The sequence below is a fragment of the Hippichthys cyanospilos genome, chromosome 1, assembly GCF_059441005.1.
Source record: "Hippichthys cyanospilos isolate Australia breed blue-spotted pipefish chromosome 1, RoL_Hcya_1.0, whole genome shotgun sequence".
Lineage (NCBI taxonomy): Eukaryota > Metazoa > Chordata > Actinopteri > Syngnathiformes > Syngnathidae > Hippichthys > Hippichthys cyanospilos.
In genome coordinates, this window is record NC_142369.1 from 28,819,854 (window position 1) to 28,845,264 (window position 25,411).

General features: G+C 38.3%; 1 protein-coding gene across 3 annotated transcripts; it reads left to right on the top strand.

The window, feature by feature from the left end:
• The first annotated feature begins 56 nt into the window (after positions 1-56).
• On the top strand, positions 57-25,361 carry glt1d1 (glycosyltransferase 1 domain containing 1). 3 transcript variants are annotated; one of them, XM_088408693.1, is made up of 12 exons: positions 59-392; positions 3,435-3,586; positions 3,708-3,813; positions 5,788-5,839; positions 6,739-6,775; positions 7,320-7,376; positions 16,119-16,217; positions 16,798-16,847; positions 18,496-18,539; positions 18,936-19,056; positions 22,703-22,801; positions 24,518-25,359. In XM_088408693.1, exons 1-12 carry the CDS (start codon positions 325-327, stop codon positions 24,662-24,664), a joined length of 1,032 nt encoding a protein of 343 aa, XP_088264819.1. In that variant the 5' UTR covers positions 59-324; the 3' UTR covers positions 24,665-25,359. The 3 variants fall into 3 exon arrangements, with proteins under 3 accessions (XP_088264826.1, XP_088264819.1, XP_088264835.1); XM_088408700.1 differs by lacking the exon at positions 16,119-16,217 and having other exon boundaries at positions 57-392; positions 24,518-25,361; XM_088408709.1 differs by lacking the exons at positions 3,435-3,586; positions 3,708-3,813 and having other exon boundaries at positions 62-392; positions 24,518-25,357.
• Positions 25,362-25,411: the final 50 nt, after the last annotated feature.

Consider the following 25,411-nt stretch of genomic DNA (forward strand, 5'->3'; position numbering starts at 1 on the left):
TCGCCACTTTTACAGTTGTGATAAACTTGCGATAAACGTCAACAGTGTATAATGGTTGAGATGTGTGTTTGCCGGATCCCGTGTAGTTGTCAAAGGAGAACGCTCACATTTAGCGCCAACAAGTCAGCTATTTCCAAAGATATATGTTTCCAGGGAACTATATGAGAGTCGGACACAAACATTCCAAAGTAAATTCCCAAGGCAAGAGTAAGCCTCCAGGAAACGATTTCGACCAGGCTTGCTAGTCAGCAATATTAGCATGTACAGGTTACCTTTCAATTTTACTGTCGCAAATGTATACATATTAATCCAAGACTGAAAAAAATGAAATTACTTTTTCTGGCTTGTCTCGAACCCAAATCAGGAAATCACACTACAGCAGAGCGAATCAGGTAATTAACCACTAAGTGACGCGTTTTGGGCGATGCCTTGATAATTCAGGGGAGACAGCATTCTGCAATGGAGCAGAGCCTGACTATAGGCTGATTGATACCCTGGGAAACATCCGCGCCCAGTAGTTAAAAGTTTAGTTTCTCCGCTTGCTACTACTTCTTGTGCTTTTGATTGTGACTGCTTCAGCTAAAATGTGACAATAGGTGCTCCGAAAAATTAAGGGAACGTTTGTTCCGTTTAATCACCCTAACGGGATCGTTAACAATCGCCGGGACGCTGGCTTGCCGGTGCCTATCCCAGCAGGTTTTGGGCAGTAGGCGGGGTACAGCCTGAACTGGTTGGTTGCCATCTAATCGCAGGCCACACAGGGATGAACCAACATTGACGCACTCGATCACACACAAGGACAATTTAAAATGTCCATTACACTTGCTATGCATTTTTTTGGAATGTGGGAGGAATGTGCCTAGAAAGAACCCATGCGGGCTCAGGGAGAATATGCAAACTCAATACAGGAAGGCCTGAGCGTGCTGGAATTGAACTCGGTACTTTTCACTGTGAGGCAGACATGCTAACTGCTCTTTAACCCAGCCGCCCTGAGTTGACTAGCTAGATTCCACAGGACAGCCAAATATTCCTGTTGTGCATTGTGCACACTTTCCAAAATGGTTATACTGGATACATATCGCATGAAAAATATATCAACCATACTTAACTAAAACTGAGTTTACACATGTATGTGCATTTCAATGATAGGGAATACTCACATTACGCTTGTGCAAGACTGCCATTGACTGGATCCAACCAGTCCAATGCATGTGTGTAATCATGTTAGTCTGGTAGTGGACTTAGATTTGATGATATTAATGTCATAAAACGATGACATGGTCCCAGACACAGATATGGCCATCACTTTTGTTTTTATTATCCCAATAACTCAGTGAATGGCTTTTTGTGCTTGGTCAGAATGAATGCGGAGTATGTTTCCTGCAACATAGTCCCGGGAAAAGTTGCTATTGACTTTGGTGAAATGACTTCCACAGAAATAGATGTATGGGATAGGGTTAATCGACACAACTCTTGACATCTGTTTTACAGAGCATTAACTTAATAATTAGTGCCACGTGACTGACAGGCCTCATACGCCACCTGCTTGAAAACTCTGTGTTAGGCTGATTGTAGTATCAGTTTCACAGTCCAGTATTGACACATTTTTAGTGAGTCTGAGTTAGTCTGAGTACTAACATACAGTATCAACTGCCTTTGTATCGGCGTGTCCTTAATTTCCTTTACATTTAGCAACTTTGTGTTGCTTAAGTGATATGATTATATCATATTAATCATATGATATGTGATTAAGCAAAGGAGAATTTAAAAAAAATATGTCCCTATACAATATCCTCATATGATCAATATCTCTGATTCAGTACCTAATAGAGAATTGAATTGTAACCTAATTTTCGCTAACGGGCTGCACTAAGGAAAATCTATCTACAAGTGGGCCCGACAGGTAACATCATACTATATATCTTAAAAACAGTGTCAATAATATGTAGATTTGTTGCTATGCACGCCGGCCTGGTCCCCATTTCTTGTGAATAATGAGAGGCAAGTGTAAATATATTGTTTAAAATAAACAAAAAGATACAGTAAAATATTTTTTTTTTGTCCCCTGTATCCTAATATAACGTTTTTCCTTTAATTGCATGAAATTAATGAAAATTTTCTATGTTCTTTCTGCTATGTATTCATAAAATACATATTTTGTATAGAACACATCGGAGAAAATAAAATTGCTGTCTGGTCACGAAGACTACAGAGGAGGACTGAGAGAGTTAGTTGCTAACTGGAACATTTGGCTAACAGCAGCTCGGGACTACGCGCCTGTTAACAGTTCTATTTCTTTTCTAAAGAAAACCAGGATTGAGCCAATCCTTTAGCACACGCAGGGGCGTTACAGTATTATGCACAGTGAATGGGTTCAGTCCTATTCATTTCTGTAATGCTTAACCATGCGAAATAACCTTGCAGGCTGGATTAAACCTCCACGAGGATCGTATCTGGCCCACGGGCCGCACGTTTCACACCTCTGATCTAAAACGTCCTTAGCTGTGTTTGTGAGTGTGAATTGTTGTTTGTCTTTGTGTGCCTTGTGATTGGTTGACAACCAGTTTAGGCTGTACCCCGCCCACTGGTTTAGCAGATAAGATAATGGATGTCTGGATGGGTGGTTTTTTTTGTTTGTTTGTTTGTTTTTTTTCAACCAATATTGACCTAAAATGTGAAACACTCTTTCAATGGTTCAAAAATAAGATGTTTGGCACAGTTTGATTTTTTCATCGTAACACAGAAATAGATATACTTGTTTATTTGCATGTTTTTATTGTATTTATTTAGTTGCTCAGAGATAATCAAAACTTTAATCACATAGCCAGTAACATAAAGCTTGTGCAGGTGAGATAAAAAACAAAAACAAAAAAAACCTCAGGTATAGTCCAGTCCTCGAAAGCCACAACCCATCATGTTTTTATGTTTTCCTTCAATCGATACACCTCATTCAAATGATTATGCTATCAGCATGCGTCACAGAATCCTGATAACGGAAGAAAAGGTCCTGAAATTATTAAATTTGTTCTATTATACCACTATAGTCAAACTTGCATTCGAACAGGTGTGTGTGAATGATATAAATCCACTGTATCTGGATGTTTGAAAATAATTTGGCAGGTTTTTTTTTGTCTCATAAAGACAACATGAGCACATTTCAAATGCCTCTTATAAAATGGGGAAGGTTTTGTTCATTAAACAAGAAAAAATCCAAACCTGCCTTGAATAAAGTTGTAACAGTAAAATTAAACTTCACTTTCCCCCCAAATTGTGGTTAATTGCATTCATCATTCATATACTGTACTTGCTGTCTTTGTGAGGTATTGAGATTAACTCGATGATCCAAAACCTTTAAAATGTCATCCATGATAAAAATCTGAAATCAGAAATCCTCTCCCATGGAACTGTGCATATCATATTCCCCTCATTTTTAGGTCCTACGTTGAATCAGCAGGACACACATGTGTACTCAGAAATGCAGAGGAATTTGAGTCCTCTTCTGACGTGGCAGACCTGGTGTCACACAGTCCTCAATTTGAAGGTGCACTGGCCATTCATCTATTTAAAGCAGGCAGACTTCTGCTAGGTAAAATGTGTCTCTTTCAGTCCTTTGTGTCATCCGCTACAATTATGTAGCACATCAGAAACCCTGTTTCCTTTGCCATATCTACCTGAACAAACCTATTTATGTGTAACCTTCAAAACAGACATCCGGGTACCCTTTGGCATTATCTTTGGTGGAACAGACATCAATGAAGATGTGAAAGTTGAGACGAGACGTGTGGTTATGGAAAAAGTTCTACATAAAGCACGGTGATATTGCTGCATGTCAATATTATAAAGAATCTATTAATCTTACCATCTTTGGTTTGACACACAGTGATGGGCAAGTTACTTCAAAACTGCAATGCATTATTTATTACCTGTTACTGTGATCTCAAGGTAATTTGTTACATTACAATATTACTGTATTTGAAGTGGAAGGCATTACACTAATATTGCATTACTTTTATATTACTCTTACCAACATAACAGATTTGCCATTCCAAATGTAGCTCATTTAGCTCATTACACTTCCAGTGGAAGGTTGGCTCAAGCCTAAAAACACTACTAATCATTGGATCTGTACTGTATTGTAAACTTTTAAAGGCATGCGAAGATACAGAATCTTTATTTTTTTTTGTATTTTAATCCTATTATTACTTTTACAGTTAGTGCATTCCACAATTTCAATGTCAATATTCAAATTCAAGTTCTGTAGGCTAGGTTAGGGACCGACCTTCAAAAATAGGTGGTTTTGGTGGGGCTAACATTAGCAGCTAGCTCACATCATTGTTACTGTGCTTAATGTACTGTTTAACATGAGTTTTTGTATACTTCCTCTTGATACGCATTGACCAGAACTATTTATAGACTTATTATTAACTCTAGAGGACCAGTATATTTAGCATGTTCATTCATCTTATATTGCGTAAATATTGTGTGTTTTGCCTAAGTAAATATGGGTGGTATCATATGAAAGATTGACTTCCATTCCTTACTTTCAACTCCATGTAGGTAATAGCTACGTTGTATGTATGGAAACACTGCCATTCAATGGTCAGTTATCACTACAGTGCTCAATTGGATTATTAGGTAAGCTTTAGTCAAAGATGTCAGCTACCCTCCATTAAAAGAAACATATTTGATGAGAATCTTATCATTTATTTTTCTTATAACTATTTTAAAAGATGAGGATTCTCACCCATGGCACTGAAAGAGTTCATAATTGTACAGTAAAACTTAGTGTTAGCTTACCTTGTCATTATTGCTAGGTGCGACAGGGATCCCGCTGACAAGGTTTTGAAATATTGGAGAATCCACTGTGGAAAACGGCAGCAAATCTTCTACATACGACATACTCTGCTAAGAGTCTCCTAACCTTTTGAGGTCAAAGTGACATCACTGAGCAAGAAAACGATCATTTTGCCTGCTTTGTTTTATCCCCAGTCTCAATTATCCATGTGTTTTCTTTTCGCTAACTTCACCTTACTATGGCACCGCTCCAAAATGTTTTGTCAAATTACTGGTGCTATTTGGTGAAGTGGACAGCACTTTAGGTGTTGCGCTCAAAGTGCACCTAACAATTATTATTTTGTCTTTATCACGGAAGAACTTAAAGCAATCGGCATATGTCCATCTTACTGTACTTATTGTCCATATTCAAACATTTGCTGCTGCCACACTCATCCAGGAAGTAAACATTTAATACTATACATTGCAACACTCTCTGTTATATTGCTCAAATGAATACAGAGGATATCTGTTGTGTAATTTTAAGGAGTTGAATTTTCTTAAGTTTGGACATTTTTGGATGCAAAGAAAGAACATACGTATCTCTGCAATTCCATTTGAGTATTTGACATGTAAAAAATGCTTTGGAAATGCTGTCATCGTACGGCCCTCTCACAAACTCATATATGCAAATGAATGCCACTTCGTCTTTCATAATTTCGTTTTTCCAATTTTACATTTGAAATCACGAAATTATTATTATTATTATTATTTTTTAGCTTTGTGAATTAAGTGTTTTACCTTTGTTGTTTGCTTCCATTTAATCTCCTATTAGAATTGTTTATGCTTATATAGGGCTACAATGTTAATTTATGAACAAGTAGTTTAATGAAATGACTTCTGCAAAGGTGAGTTTAATAATTAAACATCTGTGTGTGTTTGTTTGTGTGTGTGTGTGTGTGTGTGTGTGTGTGTGTGTTTGTGTGCGTGTGTGATTGTGTATGTTTTTAACAGGTTTGCAGTCGCATTTACCAACAAACTGAAAAAAGAAGCTGAATTATATTTGGTAGGGTTTTATTTTTTTCAATTCCATTTGACCATCTTCAATTAGTAGGACTGCCATTTAAATTGTTTTAATGCCGTGTCTGCGCTCAACAGCCCCTTATTTCGCTTTTATTAAGTGATTTATTCATGTATTAAATTATTCACAACTGTTTTCTTTTCATCTGTATACATCATGGGTGTCAAACTAAAGGCCTAGAGAGCCAGATCTGGCCCACCACGTAATTATATGTGGCCCGCAAAATGCTAATTAGGACTTTCAAGTTTCTGGCTAAAATACAAAATTTCTAACTTGTCTTCAACACATTTTTTTTTTAAACAATACCCCTTATGAACAGTTTTTAGCTGCATCAGATTTCAAAATATGTATATGTGTGACGATCATACTTAAAATGTATTTGACTTCACAGTCACAACAGCCCTTTGACAGAAACTTTTAACTACGAGGCCCATAATAAAAAATGAATTTTACACCTCTTATACATTATATTTCAGCCTGACACAATGATAAAACTAACATAAATATATGGCTAAAATGAATGCCAGAAATAGTATTTTATTTTGGTCAAAATTCAGACCTTCAGACTGCTTGTTTTGTACATTATATTATTGTCAAAGACAAATGTTTATTTGTTTGGATTTATGATGCATCAACAAATAAAAGGAATCGGACTACAATAAAAACAACAGGAGGGGTTTTACTGATACAATAGGCTGCATACGCCAAACATATGTGGCATTAAAGCAGGATAGCACTGTTTTATTTTCAGATTACATTCCAGCAATAAATTTCAAATAGAGTCTAAACGTGATCTGAACTAAATGCAAAATAATGCAAAGCTATTAATGGTCTTATTTTAACATCCTTTTATCTTCCCCTTGTGACCCCTCGTTACTCCAAAGCGCTCCCAGAGCAGCAAAATCTATGTCCAGCCGCAGGGTAAGTTCAATAAGAACATTCATGCTATACCTGTGCATCCCTGCTTTTTCAATCCTGCATCAATCTTTTCATATTCACATTTTTCCTTCTGTTATTATGCTTTCAGGAATGCTAAGTTCATACTTACTTTACTTTTAATAGCATGCCTTGCTCAATTCCCTTCACGATTTTATTTGCCGCGTGAAGCTTTGTTCATCTAAGATAGAGTATTTATTTTTGTATTCATGCAAATATTATGCACTGCCCGTGTATGTCATTCAGTCATGTTTTGTCAATGAGCCAATGCGGCAAGGAACTTAGCCGTTCCACGTTTGTTTACGGACGATAGCATGAATAGCACAGAACCTTTTTTCATCCTTGCAAAAAGGCCCACGTCAATTTTTCATCATTGTTTTAAATGAAATGTTATATATCATAATAAAGAGGTAGCAGGACTTTGTATTGGTGAGTAATTAACGTGAACCTTGCTGCCACTGATTAAAGATACCAAATTTTTACATATTTGTAGAATTTATACTGTTCCTTTTCTACACTCTTGTTAAAGGTATTGAGACCCGAGCAACAGAGGATTTCAACTGGTCTGAATTCTTACAGAAAGCAGGTACCACTCTTTAATTCTTGTTGAAAGAATATTTTTATAATGTCCTCACTTCATTCAAAGTGAGCTACTCTGTGAAGTGAAATGTTGAGGCCCTAATTTAAAAGGACAAAGACATAGAAAGTTACAAAAAGAGAAATGAGAATATGAAAGCCTCACTCTCCCATTCATTCTGTGTGCCTGGATGCCAGAGACTAGATGTGTTTTTTTGTTTGTTTTTTTTTCCCCCTTCGTCGTTCCTTCTTTTTGTGAGACCTGGCCCACGAGTGTCTGCAAGTTGTGTTTTCTTCATTGGAAAGTTGTCATCTATGCTAATATGCCCCAAATTAGTCATTTTTTGGTCCATCTTGTGACTGTTGCTAACATGCTAGCTAGTGTTAATTTTTATCCAGCATCTTATAAAGAGTTGCCTTGGATCTGTTGAGCTCGTTAGTATTTTCGTTTGTGCCAGGTATTTCCTTTTGGTTAATGTTTGCATATGCAAATGTTTTGCATTGATATTCATACTTGTTTGCATCTTAATTAACAAAGGGACAATCATTTGTGTTTCAGTTATATGATTGATTTAATTTACACAATTTGTGTACATTTACTAAGTCATAATTTTTGCATATGGGACTTACCTGAGTTATGTTTGGTGTATTTTCTTTACAGCTTTACAATATAAATGAGTGAGAGCTTTACTACTGACACAACTAAATTAAAGAAGAGTTACTGTACACTCATTCGCTGCTGTCTGTCTACCTAGATAAACGCGATAGTAACATCTAGGAAGGACAGAATATTGGGTTATTAATCAAAAATATGTAAATTTGTGTTCATTTCATATTATTTTTAGATTCAGTTGTTAAAAGTATTTATGACTCTTTACTACAGCAGTCAATGCAACCAGTTTAATATATTTTTCAAAATATAATCATTTTGAAATTTGTCAAAATGCATTTTGCGTCTACAATTGCTTGCTAACAAGGCAATGAAGCCAGCAAAGCTAAAGCAGCATTTTATTTTATGATGCTGTTTTTGACTAAATAATTGTCAGCAACCTTTTGGGGGGTAATTGACACAGGATGTTAAAGGAGGCGTGCAATTTGCAATTTTTTTTTTTTCTAACCATCTGTTCAGCTGAAAAGTAACAAATATACCTATTTTCAAATTGAATATATTGCTAAATAAAAAGAGCACTTATGTTTGGCTTAAATGATTTTTTGGTTTGTTTGTTTTGTTTCTGCACACAATGTAATAGGGGTCGTTGGAAAATCGTCTTTCTTAAAGGGGTTAAAAGTTTGAGAAACGCTGATATAGACTAAAGAAAGTAGTGGTGAAACATGTAAAACACCAAGCAGGAGAGAACAGGAGAAGAAATTGGTATTGTAATTGCTAAACTGAGAATACTGTAATAGGAGAGAGAAAAGCTACACAGTAAGAACAATCAAAAGAACACACATTGTTTTTAGAAAAAAGAGACTGTCTTGCTCAGGGGTGGGCAAACTTTTTACCTTGGGGGCCACATTGACTTTTAAAATTTGATTGCCGGGCCGGGACAGCAACAAGATACAAACGTATAAAAAAATGCATTTTAACAGTACATACCAAACATAAATTTAGCTAAAGTACTAACGTAAAAACATTTACTTTTGATTGAGAACAGTGTTGTTGAACACCCATTTTAGCCAGTACATCAAAGTCATTAGGTAATCTTGTTGTGGCAATTCTCTGAATAAATCTGAGGTGTTCATCACTCATAACATTCATAACACTCAAAGTCAATCTGTGTCATTCAGCTCTGGAAAATTGTCGCTTTATTGTTTAGCTTGCTGGTGCTCGTCAATTACGTCGATACAGCAAGTCACTGACCTGCATGATAAGTTCTTTTGTTCAAATGTGTTCTTGCTCTCAGGACATAAAATACTTGAGGTCTCCACCTTGCACTCTTTAAGAAACTCCCCTTCGGTAAAAGGCTTGCTGGCTTTTGCTAGTTTGAATGGCAGGAAATAACTTGTCTTCATGTTTGCTTCTTGGATGGTAGTTGCTCGAATAAATATGTTTTGCTAAGCCTGCACACTAGCTACCAACCTGTCAGTGGTAGCTGTATATTCTTATGTTGAATGGTTGCTGGCATAATTAGACGCTTTGGTGGACAAGTGATGGCTGCTATTATCTTCTTTTAAAACCGCCACGGTTTCTTTGCAAATAAGACAAAGTGACAGCAACCAGTACAACCTAAATTCATTATTATAATTCATTGAAATAGATCTGCTACAGGTGATATCATTTTACCATTATTGGGTTGATAATTATCACTCCGATAATTACCATGCACATCTTAATTTACATTAACATTTATACTTGGTAAATTTCCTAAGGTCATTCTTTTCATATTGTAAGACACAAAACTTATTCTTTCCAGTGAACATATCAGGAAGTAGCAGTGAAATCAATCCAAATTACATTTGCTAAAAGTAAAAACATTGATTGTGACATGACGACATCAACAACAACAACATAAGAAGACAAAACGCCGTATAAGATTTATGAATGGCAGGATCAAAGTAGCAAAGCCTCCACTAAGAACATAAATATGGAAACATACTCCGGTACCGGTACTTACTTTCTAATAGTTATAATCTACACATTAGTTTCAATCCAATAGACTCTTGTCAGATAAAAAAAAAAAAAAAAAAAAATATATATATATATATATATATATATATATATATGTGTATATATATATATATATATATATATATATATATATATATATATATATATATATATATATATATATATATATATATATATATATACTGCTTTGTGCATCTTTAGTCTTTCTTTGGATTCTGCTAAATGTGTTGTGTACTGAGAATAACATTTGATTAATAGCTCTCCAGATTCAGGCCATTTGTCACCTCGCTTCACGACTTGTGCAAGTCATTCTTATTTTCCTAAGTCTCTTATCCATTAGTTTTTTTCTTGAAATTTGATGTAACAAAACACAAGTACCTCATCCAGTCATTCATTTCATTTAGCAACGTATCCTCACTCGGGTCGCTAGCTTTCTGGTGCCTATCCCAGCCATTTTTGAGCAGTTGGCGCGGGGTATATGTAAATAGTATTATTTTTAGTATGTAGTATTAAGGAAGGAGAGGTTCTGTCATCCAAAATCTGCCAGTCACAGCTTCTTGAACTTGACAGCACAATGTTTATACTTTCATATTGGTACTGTGTTTATGATGCACCTCACGGTCAACATTGTTTATTTGTCAGTGGTTGATTGAATCATTTGAACATGGTGAAGTGTTCATGACATCCTCTTTTTGACTGTGACCACATCAAGGTGCTAAATTATATGTATTGTATACTCTTCAGTATCATATCATTAAATTACTATCAATGGAGAAAAGCAACCTGACAAAAATCCATTTCTAGAAATCTTTAGTTGGTGTCTACTCTTATTCTCCATCTGTGTCTCACGCTTGCAGCAGGCTCACTCCGTCATCCATCTATCCATTTTCTATAGCTGCTTAGCCTCACTAGCGTCACTGGCTTGCTGGTTTCCAGCCAATTGCAGGGCACACAAGGAGGAACAAGCATTTACGTGCCCAAACACAACTAAGGACAATTTAGAGTGTCCAGTACACTTTCCATGCATGTTTCTGGAGTGTGGTAGGAAGCCAGAGTGCCCAGAGAGACCCCACACGTGCTCGGGGAGAACATAGAAATTTCACACAGGAAGGCCAGCGCAACTAGAATTGAACTTGCGACTGAACTGTGAGGCGGATGTGCTAACCACTCTTCCAACGTGCCGCCCTCACTTCATCATGTTGTATTTGAATTGGTTTAACTGTCCGTTCATCGCTAGTGACATAAATGAACAGCATAGTCAAAAGAGGAGACCTCATTTGAGACTTCTGCACCGTCTTTCACGAATGGTACTATTGTGTATTATATGCTTTGTGCCTAAATGTGTGCCTTTGGGCCACCGGTTTAGATTTAGGAGCTTGATTATAAGCTCTCAGTTCAGGTGCAGGTTAACTCATGTGTCAAGCTCTTTATCAGACATAAGTATATGATGTTATCTTGTTGATGTACCTAGTTGGTTTGCAGGTAATTACCGGTAATGTAAGTTGAACTACAATGCATTGTTTCAAGCTAAAATAGATGGATGGATGTCAAAGTTGCAGCCTGCATACCGGATCCAACCCGCAAAAAGATTTTCTATGGCCCCTGGGATGATATTATTTTCTGATTAGAATGGGCTGCCAATACTGCATTACCCACAATGCAATGGTGGGTAATGACGGAATCTAGAAAAAGCTTCTTGCCTTAACCTAGTTCCTAGCGTGTTTGTTTTTGTTGAAAGATCGCCCATACCACAACATAGTGAAACAATTGATTTAATCCAGACAGAGTGGGAAAGTACACGAGGCCTCGGGCCAGTCCTGCCACGGGTCAGAGCAGAAAATGGCAACGTTTCACCTTCAACATTCAGTTCATATACCCTTTTGGGGCATCTAGTCCCACTGTGGAATGCAAGTGTGTGCGTGCACGTGCGTTTGTGCGTGTCGGTGTGTGCGTGCGTGGGGGTCTGTTTGTGTGGGGATGGCGTCTTCAAAAGTCTTTGTTCTTTGAAGCGGGAGGAGGTTTGTCCACCATAAACCCTGGCTGATATCTTCTCTTAAGGGCCACACCTAGCCTTTTGCTCCTGGTGGAATGTTGTGTTGGGGGATGTCATCTGTTCCTTTTGGAGGTGCCGACTTGTCTTTATTTCTCCTGGGCCAAGACTATATCTGCTTTATACTGACATTACGTCGTCTCAATCTTTATTAGAATAACACAGTTCCGAGTACACACTATTCTATTGTTATATTGAATTTGAAAAATATGAATTTCCTTCAGTGGGAGGCCATAGAAAATGGCAAAATTGAAGGTGGATACTGAGAACCGGGGGTTTCAAACAAGATTGGAGTCGGATTACATGTTCATGGAGGTTGCTGGAAAACTATGAAATTATATTTGTGCCACAATCGCGAGCGAGTAATAGAAGATTTTGAGCAAGCAAGAATAGATTTGGAGCATAGAAAATAATACTGAGCGAGCGCGAATAGATTTTGAGCACAGAAAAACTTTTTGCTTGCTCAAAATCTCTGATAGCTCTTTTCTCTCTCGAGTTGTGTTCTCTCTGCGCGCTCAGTTCGGTACACGCGTTACAAATATGTCACAAAGCTAGCCAGTCAGAGCGAGCAACAGTACATTGACTGACTGCTTGGTCTCCGATTAGAATGCTTGTTGTATTCACCCGCAAATAACAAACGAGATCGCGAGTGAGCAATCAGAGATTTTGTGCGAGCAAGAAGATTTTTCTGTGCTCACAATCCAGTTTCTCGCTCAAACTGTTATCATTGCGCGCTCGACATTTTTTCTGCACTCAAAATCTGTTCTCGTTCGCTCGTTATCATTTTTTGTGCTCAAATTTTTTATTGCTCGCTTGCGATTGTGGCACAAATATAATTCTATAGAAAACCCATGTATTTTCTATGTGGGGAAAGTGTGGCAATTTGTTTTATGAAAATAAAGTGTGGTAATGAAACAGTATAATTTGAGACTGAATCATAAAACAAAACACGCGGACAAAGACAAGACGGAACATGAAACAAAGCCTGCAGAAGGTGTAAGAATTAAAACGTCTTTAATCTCAGCAGTCTGAGTTCCGAAAAGAGGGGGATTTTTATCAAAAACCCTCTGCTTGAAGACACAGTTTGCCCAGACAACGGCAACCTTTTTTAAACGTAAACCTGAGAGGAAATAAAGTGTGTCCATCAATCTAAAAGAGCAGAACTTTGATAAACACCAGGCACCAGGCTGATGTGGTCTCCAGCCAGAGCGCGACAGAGGAATTATTAGCATTACACCCTATGCATGGCACAACTACAGGGCATTAACTGTGTAAAGAGGTGGCAAGACCCCGGCCCCGGGTCTACAGGGGGAGCCAAAACACCTTATTGTGTATAGTAGGCAAAGGCCAAAGGGGATTTTGTCACGTAGGTTGTATGGACAGTGTTTGAGTACTCCTGTGAAAATTTTACCCCCTGAAGTGAAAGTCTGTCTCCCGGTAGATATGAATAAATTACCACCAATTTATTTTTCAATTATCTCAAATATTTCACGTAAGTGACTGATAGAAAATTGTTGATATTTTTTATTTCTTTGAAAAGAACCTTTTCCTGCTTTGGCTATTTCCCAGTGTGAATATGCGTTGAAGATGGTGCGTTGAATGATATCGCCTCATTTATTCAATGTGCTTGTTGGCCTGATGAAAATGAAAAATTACACATTACTACCCTTTCAATCCAATCATATAGTAATATATTCGTTAGGTTTTCAGTAGCTTTAATTAGGTTCAATAGACTTTGTACGGTCGTTTTCATTTTTTTCAATGTTCCAACATTAGATCCGTCCGCCCCTCGGCTTGTAGTTAATTTTTCCATTTGACTCTGACGCCCCTGATTGAGAGCTGTATAAGTCAGGTACGGAGACTGACATAGTAAATCTATATTATCTGGTCTCAGTGAATCAGCTCGTCCCGTTGCCTGTTTTGTTTGTTTGTCAAAATATACAAACAGATTTCTCATGATGGTTGAATAGGGCACTAGTTTACAAAGGGGCTGCAAATTATACGGTATTTTACCTGTTAACAACTGCTGCTTTTTATAATTGTCACAGTGCTAAAATGCCTCTCTTTCTATCACATAGTGTCATGATTTCCTAGCAAACCATATTGCATGATTGGGAAACAAGGGAGAGATTAATTTTAGTAGTTCAAGTGAAAACCACTTTCGTGCGCACACATATATCCAATCTAATCTTCTGCTCAACGCATCACGGGATTGTTCAAAAAGCCCCTCTGAAGTCAAAGGCAAACAAACTAAAAACATTTTTCAGTGAACTGCACAAAACTGTAGAGGAGGTGGGACGACTGTCACATTGGAATATTTTATGATTCCACCTTGAGAAAATGTATTGTGGCAAGATGTTTGCTCATTCTAAGTTCTTGTTAACCTTTCCAACTCCAAACCAATCCCAATCCTAGGTTACAGAGATGTACCTTCTATGTAGATGTGATTCAGGAACTCGCTTCCCCTAGGTAGGCACTAGTCAGCATACAGTACGTATTCCACTCCACCTGCCATCTGCTGTGTCATTGATAATCCCTTTAACACTCACCACAGCGCACTATACTGTACTTCTTTGGCCCTATGTTTCATTATGGAGGCTCGGTCCATGTTTTATCTAAAAAAAACAAACAGTCACTTGCAGCACCGCACACTTGCTTTGCTCTCATCTCGTCACTACCTGCTTTCTCTGTTCCAAGGTGAAATAAATACATATTTATGCACTTTTTTTCTGATGTTAGAATATGGGTGTTAATCCTTGTGCAGTATTTTTGGACAATCCTTTGATCTTTACATCAAAGACATTTTACATCAAAGGGAAACTATTGAAAGAGGACAGTAGGGAGCTGAGATTTCACCCGGATGGTGACGTCATGTCAAAGCTTGAAATGGCATGACCAACTTAGTTATCACACTTCTAGGAAAGTGCCATCCTTGACTAAAATACTGCAAGTAGAATGTGAAAGAATTTGTTCAAAATACTGCACAAGGCTTTACTTGAGTTGATGTGGTTTCTCATCACACAAATTAATGCAAAAACATCTAAGTGAATGATGCGCTACACTGACAATAGGCTCCAGGGATCACGGTCAATGCTCAGACTCTATGCTGTCACGTTGAGATCCTCTTTAATAGCTTTAAAGAACTGCCTCGGCCTCCTGATCTGGACTTATCTGGCAGCAGGGGATTTTTCCTAACCGTCATGGTACTTTTACCATGTGAATGTGTATGTTGCGATTTAAGTGTAATCTTGCCAGTCAGAGGAAATATTTTTCACTTTCTAATGTTGATAGATGTTTATCTGTCCGATACCCAATTAGCTTGCGTTTGCAATGAAGCCAAAACCCATCATTCACGTCTATGTAACATGATTTAACTGCAAAACAGCATCTTGTATTTATTTCTGACAGTTGAATTGTCATCTAATATATCGAACATGGCGAAAAGTTATGTGCAGAATGAACGGAGACTTTGGCAGCTTTTTCCAACAAATACTGTAATTATGAAACCAATTGTTTCTGATATGAGTACATCCAACGTTGTGGAATTCAGGTGCGCACGGATGCGCGTGAGGGTTCATGTGTGTGCACGTTTTCGTTCCTACATACACGTGTTGTAATAATCACACTGTATGGCGGGGTTAGGAGGATTTATGCTTTTTGAAGGTCAACCGCTGAAAAGTAGTCACTGGCATTGTGCTGCTGGGCTCTAATCGCTGGATCACGCCCAACATTGGACGCACTGGGCAAAAAGCTGACTCAGTCATTTCCTCCTTCCAATTTGACATCATTAGTTCTTTTCCAGCAATTCAAGGCTGCTCTTGACACTGTCACGCTGTGGCTATGTAGTTATGACTTACAATGATTAGGCCACAGCCTTTCGATGTCTCCCAATTTCCCTGCTGAGCATTACAACTCTGATCAGAGTATTGCACAAACACATTAGTCACCGCTGTCTTATTTTCTTCATGACCTTGTATGATGCATCACTTGAATTACCTGCCAGTACTTTGGGTGTTCATTATGCATTCTTTTGTTATTTTAGCACCGCTGTTGCGTGTCTGGCCTCTTTCCAGGTGTAAGTGGTCGGCACGTGGAACGGCTCCATGTCTTCCTGTTGATCTGTGGCCTCAGAAGAGTCAAGGACCCTCTTTATTTAGTGGAGAGTTTTTCAGGTACTTCATACACTGAAATTGGATCACCTTTACTTGAACTGAGGAATTCTGGCTCCTCGTTATTTAAACTTAAGGGAATGTGTTTCATTGTCGTTTCTTAACTTATTTTCAGAATTTCAGAACTTCATTGTAATGTTTTTCTATTCTAGCTTGTTGCTTAGCAATACGTCTTTGCATTGGAGATAGTGCTAGATTTACGGTTGAGTACAGCGTTAAACTGATGGTGAAGCTGTTGGAATGAAGATCAACACACCTCCAAATTTGAGAGCGTAGTCCTCAACTGAAAAAAGGTGGTATGCCCTCTCGGGTTGGGGAGTATCCTTGGGTCTTGTTCACGAGTGAGTGCAGGATGAAGTGTGAGATTGACAGGCAGATCATTTCAGCGTCTGCTGTGATGTGGACGCTACATCGGTCTGTCGTGGTGACGAAGGAGTTGAGTCGACAGGGGAAGCTCTCGGTTTTACGATCATTATACGTTTCTACCTCACCTATGGCCACGAGCTGTGGGTCATGACCAAAAGAACAAGATCCTGGATACAAGCAGTCGAAATAACTATGTGTATGTGTGTGTGTCTTACAGGGTGGCATACTGAAAATCCCCAGAACGTGCTCATTATAATTGGTCCAAGGGTAAGTACGTAGACTAAATGTCTAGTTGTGTGGTTTTCCTCTAACACTCATTTAACGTTCCCCCCCCATTGACTTGTTAACTCAAATTTTCGTGCAGGCGTAATGACAATAAAAATCTAGCTATCTTTATCGTTGCCATCATAGAGACATAGCCAGGGCCCTCAGGCAGCTGCTAATTGGGTGTACTGTAGTAGGGATACTGCTTTAACTATTTAGACGCCCTTGTATACAGCACCCAGCATACAGTAAATCTTCTTCAAACAGACTGAGAGTCATCAGGCATAGTGCCTGTTCAATTCCCCTTTGTGTCAAACTGCCATCTGCTTATTGAATATTTTAGATGAGCACTTACCTAACTAGCCATGTATAGGTCTTTTTTTCATTGCTCGGATGGATGAACCTGGATCTACAGTACACATGCACTGGCATGGGATATGACATGAATCACCTGTTGCCCTGTTTCACAAATGGCTTGTCTTATATCCTGTATTCTTTTTTCATGTCAAACAGTGAGTCATATATACTGTATATTCAGTTTTCCAGAACAAATAGCACAGTAACTGCTGTGTTCTGAATCATGAAGTCACAAAGTCAGGCATCTGGCATGTTAGCTGCTCCGTATTCTCCCTGATTGAATTTTCTATTGCTCATTTCTGGATTTGTCTGTCTTCTTCTTCTCTCTAACGTTGATATCAGGACACATTATTTCTACAACTATTCACCAGTTTAAACCGTCGTGTCAAGTAAAAGTTAGGTATCACTTCATGAAAACAACACCATTAGACTTGGCCAAAGGCTTATCCACTGCCTCCTGCCGCAACTTTCTCCTCTGTACCGAGTTCTCCTTTGATACAATGATTCAGTTGAAGCATAGATTAATGAATCATCTCAACACGCCTTAATCTCAGTGGAAGGTGGTTTGTTTGTTTCTATGAGGAATGCAAGTATATGCATTTTATTAAAAGAAGCATTTGTTTGTATGATTGACTTATTTGGCCTCAAATGCGTTGGGCTTTCGCGGTGACCCTGCATAATGAATGCGGTGACCGAATTCTAAAAAAAGACTAGTCACTGTCCAGATGATACATGTCACGTTTCACCATAAATCCACAGGAGTAAAATTCAGGTCAGTTTGTCACTGATGATGCATCTCACTCCTCACAGCACCTCAAACTACACATTCTTACACAGTTGTATGAAAAACAATATATATTTTGCCCACGAGCGTTTATTTGTCACTGTGACATTTCTTCTTCTATTGCTATGCACCATGGTCCCATTTCTGCTGGCACAACTATTACTACCAAATCATAGATTATAGTCGGATACAGAAATGTTGTGTTTGTATTCTTAAATTTTAACACACTTCTTTTTGGATTTAATTAAACATGGCATATGCTATAATGAAAAAGCTTGCTTGGCAGCATCTTTGACCTAAATTGATATGTGACTTTTCTGAGGTTAAGCTAATGCACACAAATCCCACATTGCAATTAATCAGATTGGCCATCCACCGTACCCTGACCCCAATCCCTAAAAAAGACAGGATTTTCAGAAAATGATTTGCTTTCTGCAGAAGTCATCAGCACATTGTTTATTGTGTCCTCCTTGGATTGTTAATGATTATGGAGCTTTTTGTCTACCCCAGATCGATCCTGTGCTTACTGATGAAGTTGAAGCTGTTGTGAAGAGGTAAGTACCCATTTAAATTTCATAGTCAGCTTCACACTATATAAAAGACCTCAGGATATGGGGAACTACTCAAGAAGCTGCTTTGTTTCCCCCTAAAATGTTTGACTGCAAAACAAGCAGATAAAGCTATGGGGAAGATGAAGTAAATGCAAGTCTCAATTGTCCTTTTTCATATCCTCCCATTTCATGATCTGGGCTGATCGTTTTGTTTTTGGACTTGGGATTTCACCACGACATAATGTAGTTTGTCCGCTTTGGTTACCTGAAGTCAATGTTGATCTCACAAGTAATGAAGCGGTGTTTTTTGCCTTAAGCATGTCGCTACTGCTCATCATCACTCACGCCTTTGTGAGCCCTGAGTCATGCCAGAACGCAGCTTTGTCACTGCTTCTACAGAACAGCGGGAGTCTTCCTAGCCCGGGAGAGGAGCCAGCCGGAGCTCCACGCTGCCATGAAGAGATGCTTTGCTGTGGTCAACAGTTCCATCTCAGAAGGCATGTCAGCCGCCATCTTGGAGGTATATAGTCTCATAGTCTCATAGTAGTAGTAACCCTTATAGTAATGAAGGGTTATCAGACTGCAAATCGCATGATCACATCAACTATTTCACAATGTATAATCAAAAGTAACACTATGACGCAAGAGCAAACCTGGAAAATACATTTTTTCGCCTCTAAACACACTTAAGACAGCCATTGTTGGCTTAAGGTTGGATTACGACGCTTGTGTGTCTGTCTCAACCTGCTGAAGGCATAGGCTGACACAGATTCTTACTTCTCAAGGAGATGGAATAATCAAATGACTGGAATTTTCCCAAAAGTTCCACACTCAACTCACGCACTTTTGTTTCTGTATGTTAGGGTTTCAGTAGCACTTAATTCAGCATATCCAGCATGGCAACAAAGGCTCTGTCACAAACAGAATTAAAAATAAAAATTATTATGTTGGGAAGTTGTAATTGTTACACATAAAGCTTCAGGACAATCACTCAATTATTTTACACTATTTCACTGCATAACCCAGACAACGTGTCAGCTTTGTGTGACACCGCTGCATTTCATGCATAATATGCACTGTGCGGATTTGCATTTTGATCAGCCTTTTAAACTTTCCCGACGCATGTGCTTTTTCGGCAGGCGGGCTTAGAGCTCAGTGAACTATAACTGTAAAATGATGCCCCTCAACTCTTTCAGTGCCAAGTGTTATCGGACGAGGCAAACCCGAGAGTGCCATGTTGAGCATTTTCACTCATCTTTCAAGGACGACAGAATATTGTGTGCTGTGTCTATGTAAACATGGGTGGTATCATATGAAAGATTGATTTCCATTTCTTACTTAGAATTACATGTTATGTATGTGTATTATGTATGGCAACACTGTCATCCAACGATCACAGTTAACACTTCAGTGCTTTATATTAGATAAGCACTAGTCAAGGGTGTCAGCTACCCTCCATGAAAAATGTTATTATTTATTATTTTTATTACTATTTTAAAAGATGAGAATTCTCGTCCATGGCACCGAATGAGTTAAACAGGTGTGTGTGTGTGTGTGTGTGTGTGTGTGTGTGTGTGTGTGTGTGTGTGTGTGTGTGTGTGTGTGTGTGTGTGTGTGTGTGACAGGACTAGAAAGTTATTTTAATTGTGTTTTTTACTGTGTATTTCTCTGTGACTTAAGTAATGATACGGCTACAGCTTTTAATTACATAACTGTCATAGTAAAATTATTTTTATTATTTTTTATTATTTTTGGCGTTTCCTTGTTACAACAGTCAATTATAATTGGCAAGAATGTCATGTTAATTTGGGGGTCACTGTACAATGTCTCATGTGAACAATCTATGGATTTTTGAGGAGGAATGGTTAACATGTACATTTTCAATGATTATTTTTACAAGGATTTAGATTAAATGTTTTTTTCATTTATTATTTAATCCATTCAACATATATTCATACTTTTACTTATGAGCTGAAATTTATACTGTACATCGACTTACCCAAATCCAAACCAATACAGCAAGTGGTGCTGAATGGTATAGATACGCATAGGGGTTTAAAGTCAAAGCACACATAGGTAGTAAACAAAACAAAATCAACACTAACTGAACTGAATAATATCAATCAAAAAATAATTAATTACAGAAGTTAAACGAACGCTATAAGAATGGTCAACAGTAAAAGTGAATTATCCTAAATGCGTTGTTTTGTGCTATATTGCCAAACCTAATTACCGTTTTACCATGAACATCCCAAATCACAACTTGGCCGCTTGGAGCTAAAAATGCTGCAGACATGACTCCTCCTTCCGCTCTGCCGTCGTGCCATTAGTCAGACTGAGACTGAGTGAGTAACTAAGTAGCGTGGATGCACTTATGCGTGCGCACTTGCTCAAATGGAAGAAAAGTAGCAACATGTATCCTAAAAGATAATTTCAGCACTGGTAGTTTAGTTACATTCTATTGTATTCCTGGTCGTTATGCAATTACTCCTTGAATGACTTAAGTATCAAACATTTTGATTTGGGGATCCATTTTTAGTGCGTAATAATTGACTTTGGGAAGTGCCAATATTTCAGTATTGATCCACAGGCTAGTTACATGCTATTTATCAAGTTGTCCTGCAAACAGTATGTAACTTCACACAAGGCCAAATGTGGCACATGTGTCAGGCGTTTGGCACATATTCTGGAATGTCTTTATTTGAAAAGACAAAATAAAGTGAATTAGTCAGGTTAGTAAATTCTATGGCCTCACCACTTGCCCAGATCTAAAAGTAAATCTAGATGGTCACTGTCACATTTAAGGTTTGTTTTTTTTTTGCAATGTTCAGGAACAACCAAGGAAGTACCAAAGCTCACGTCTGCCATAAACTGAAAAGTGCTAGATACCAGTGTCAAAAGCAAGGTAGACGTCCATGATCTGACAAAGCTTTGACCAAGAAGGAAGCTATTGCTCTGAAATTGACTCCTGAATTTAGCAGCAGAATATAAGTCAACTTATTTCTGGCCAAATATTTGAGGTCATTTGAGATTTGAGGATTGAATATTTGGCCACTGTGACAAGATATACGGTTGTACACTGTAAATACAGTGTTTTTTAGGATTTTGCTCTTTCCTACAAACTAGCAGGTTCAGTATAGTTAGTCAAAAACAAAGTTGTCTTCTGGCACCATGGGTAGTTAGTTGAGGATACCTAAGAGAAGGGTAAGTTGAACACTCTCCTTTTTTTCCTTCTCGACATCCTCAAGCCTTCCCTCCTTTCATCATTGAAACTTTCGACTCATTATTCATCCTTTTTTCCCCTCCCTCACTTCTGCATACACCTTCCTTTCATCTATTCGTCACTTCTCTCCACCGATTTCACAGCGTCCCCACTTTACATTCAATTTGTCCTGGTTGCAGAATAGAAAGAGACTTTTTCCCCTCACATCCTTGGCTGCTTTATCAAGGACTTCAGTGGGGGATGAATTTATTCATTTTGTACTTAAGACACAATATGCCCAGGTCAATTCTTATTTGTTTAGGTATTTATTTATGTCTTTTTGTGGCATGTCAGATTCTTATATCAATGTAAACAGTGCAATTATTTATTCATTACGATTCAGTTTCCAGACCCTCTCATATATGGATATAAATCGGATACTTATCCAATGTGAGAGCAGTCTAGACGCTTAGGTCCTCTTCATCTGACCTATCTGACCACATCACAATTTTTCGAATAAGCAGATGGGCCCAAAGAGCTGGTGGACAAAGGAGCACAAAACAGTCAGCGTAAAAAGGAAAATGCTTTAGAAATGGTAAATATAACTGTCTACACAAATTTTTTACCCCAGTCCCCCCTATGCCGTATAATCATTGCAGGTTGGAGAAAACGTTAATCCATAATCCAAAACCCAAATTTAATATAACATTCATGACTGTGATGACTGAATGACCGGAACTGTTTGGGTGGGTAACAAATGATTTGCAGATTTTTTTTAATGACTCTACCTTTAATACTCGTGCATCAGATTCAAGTAATGCTCTTGTGACATGTGGTTCATCCGGCCTGCTTAACACCACACATAAGCCACCAGTTATACCACTGAGCTGTTGAGGAAACCTACAATGACGCGTGAGGTGTGTCTACGGAGACTAGAAAATGAAATTGCTTCTTCCTTCAACAGGCAATGGATCTGGGGATACCTGTGGTGGCCAGGGACATTCCAGGAAATAAAGCTGTGGTACAACATGAGGTCACTGGTCTTCTGTATTCTTCGCCTCAGGTATTCAACAGACGCACTATGACATACTCTGATCCGATGTTAAGCTTAATACAGACTAGTTTTGAGACTATTTTTTTTAATTGCTTTATTCCAGTGCAAAGACTCAAAAGCTCCTGCAGCCATCCCATCAAAGTATTTACTGTCGATAGGCAGCACCGAAGTAACGATGGGCAATGTGTGTGTCTCTATTTTTCCAAAGATGTATTTTATAAATGCAGTCGCTGAATCCCAACACATTGCGCCAGCCCATTTGTTTTGTCCCATTTTTATGCAGGTCCCGTCTCACCATCCTGTTTTTTTTTTTAATGTTTTGAGGGGGGGGTCCAGGCAGCAAACCGATTAGGACCATGTGTATGTCAGTCACACAGCTCTTATATGAATCATACGATCAATTTAAAATGAACTTAGTTGGTAAATGCTTCATTTATATTCACATTTGCCACATACCGGAACGGGAACTACTTCCCCCTTCCGTGTCTAAGTATCATGGGAAATGTAGTCAGACCGAACACCATCTGATCATTTCTAACTGCATTTCTAATGTGGAACTGCGAGGTTTGTTGTGCCAATCGATTTTCAGTTTTTTGGACAAAAAAGCGCTTGCATGCATTGATTGCTGCGTAAATAAGCAAATGAAAGCGGTACTGTACTCACTCGCTTTCGGAAGTCGACTTGAGGTTTGTTCACTCACGCAGTAGGACAGTGCAAATATCTGTAGAAATACTCATTCAATACACCCAACAGCAATGCCCAGTTTGTGAGCACAGAACAGCCATATGTGTCAACTCAAGTTGCAGGGCAGGGGCATACAAATTATACAACACTGCGACTAATGAAAAAAAAGATTGGATAATGGTGTGCGAATTGACTGTAGTGCTGTTGAACTGTCAACCAAGATAGCATTTAGCATTTGCTAAAGTAATAAAATAACCACCGGTCACCAGATTGACTAGTCATTAAATTGGTGACAAATAGTTCATGGTAAGATTTTATTGCATATTTGATTCTCAGCTATGCATGAAGTGTCCTGGTAATTTGGAAAATTTGGTCACTCTAATTTTAGCTTTAATTCCACCTCACGTTTATACTTAAACGTAACATTGTGTAATTCTGATGCACAGTACACCAGAGCTAAACTGGGATTGAAAAGTAGTGTAACGCAGGTCAAAAGATTTAAACAATTAGAATACAGCAGGTCCAAAGATAGGATAGGATGTGCCTTCCTCGAGGCCTCGCCTCATGTGAGTGGAGATGGGTTGAGCAGAAAGTGTTTGTCAGGTCTGAGCCATTAGGTCTGTGAAATACCGTGCAGATACACCATATGTCAAGTAACGGTGACTTAACGAAGCATTGATCACGTTTTAATTGGTTTAATTTTGCTTCTACACTCCCACCCAGCAGGTCTCTGTGACAGATGGTTGGTAATGGCCTTCAAAGTTGCCACTTTTTTTTTTTTTTTACCTCCTAAGAAAATAGGAAGTGACAGCCATTTAAGGATAAACTGAAGTCCATTGGACTTGATTTGGGCCTGGAGCTACAAATGGCTCCATCCTTTTGAAGTGTTAATTCATCAATGCAAATACTTTTATCTGCATTTTATTCTCGCATCTTCAAATATGGCTTTATGCTTTAAAAACCTCTCCGGGCAACTTCAGTGGCAGCCCTCGAGTGGCCATTGGCAGTAAATGAAATTCATTTTGCCTTTATCCCTGCCAGGAATTTGTACATCAGTCTCAGAGGCTGTTGTCGGATCGGGAGCTACGGGAGAGAGTGATAAGAAATGGAAAAGTCCACGTGATGAAGCATCATAGCCTCAAAAAGGAGAGAGAAACCTACCAGAGGTTGGTGGACACGCTGCACTGAAGCCACATCTCAACTCCTCACTTTACTTTGGCCATGTTTACACAATCTCAATATCTCCGTTTACTTTAGGGCAAGCACAAATATTTTTGTTTTTTAGTTTTGCATGACATCAAAGCATTGTGCGAAGATCCTTAAATGCTCTTCATGTGGCCAGATTTGGAATGTCATTTTTTAGCCTTATTAAAAATATAGCAGGGAATACATATTTTTTTTGCTGTATATCTTCCTAGTAAACTGCTGTATTTCACAATAAAATGCTGTAAACGTAGCAAACTATGTTGTCTATGTATGCTTGGGTCCAAAGGGATCACTGCGGGTTAATACAAGATGTTTACAAAATATCCTCTATGCTTTTAAAATTGTACTATTTATTCAGATTGAATACATAAACGTTGGTGGACAGCATTCTTTGTCTCTTAATTATTTGACGTGTAGTCCTTATTAAAATGTTTTGATTGTGTTAACTAGTTCACTTATCACAGGTGGTATACTTCAGGATCCCCGCAACTGAGTTTTGGCTACACTAACCCTAACCACAGGATTCTAGTTGAGGTCATATTAACCGTATTAATCATGATCATTTCTGAATGTAGCCTATAATTAGCTGCTCATGTTATAACTGTTTACTTTCCTGGTACTGTCTGACATACAGGGCTTCGGCGCACCATTTTTGGGGCATTGTGAATAATAAAGCAGCACATTTTTCTGAGTTTCTGAATGGTTTAGTGTGAAGCAGTGCGCCTGGAG

Coding starts and splice junctions, on each gene's coding strand:
- glt1d1 (XM_088408693.1), top strand. CDS start 325: ATGAAATTACTTTTTCTGGCTTGTCTCGAACCCAAATCAGGAAATCAC. Junction 3,814..5,787: donor AAAGTTCTACATAAAGCACG/GTGATATTGCTG, acceptor TGTTTTTAACAG/GTTTGCAGTCGCATTTACCA. Junction 22,802..24,517: donor TTCTGTATTCTTCGCCTCAG/GTATTCAACAGA, acceptor TATCCCTGCCAG/GAATTTGTACATCAGTCTCA.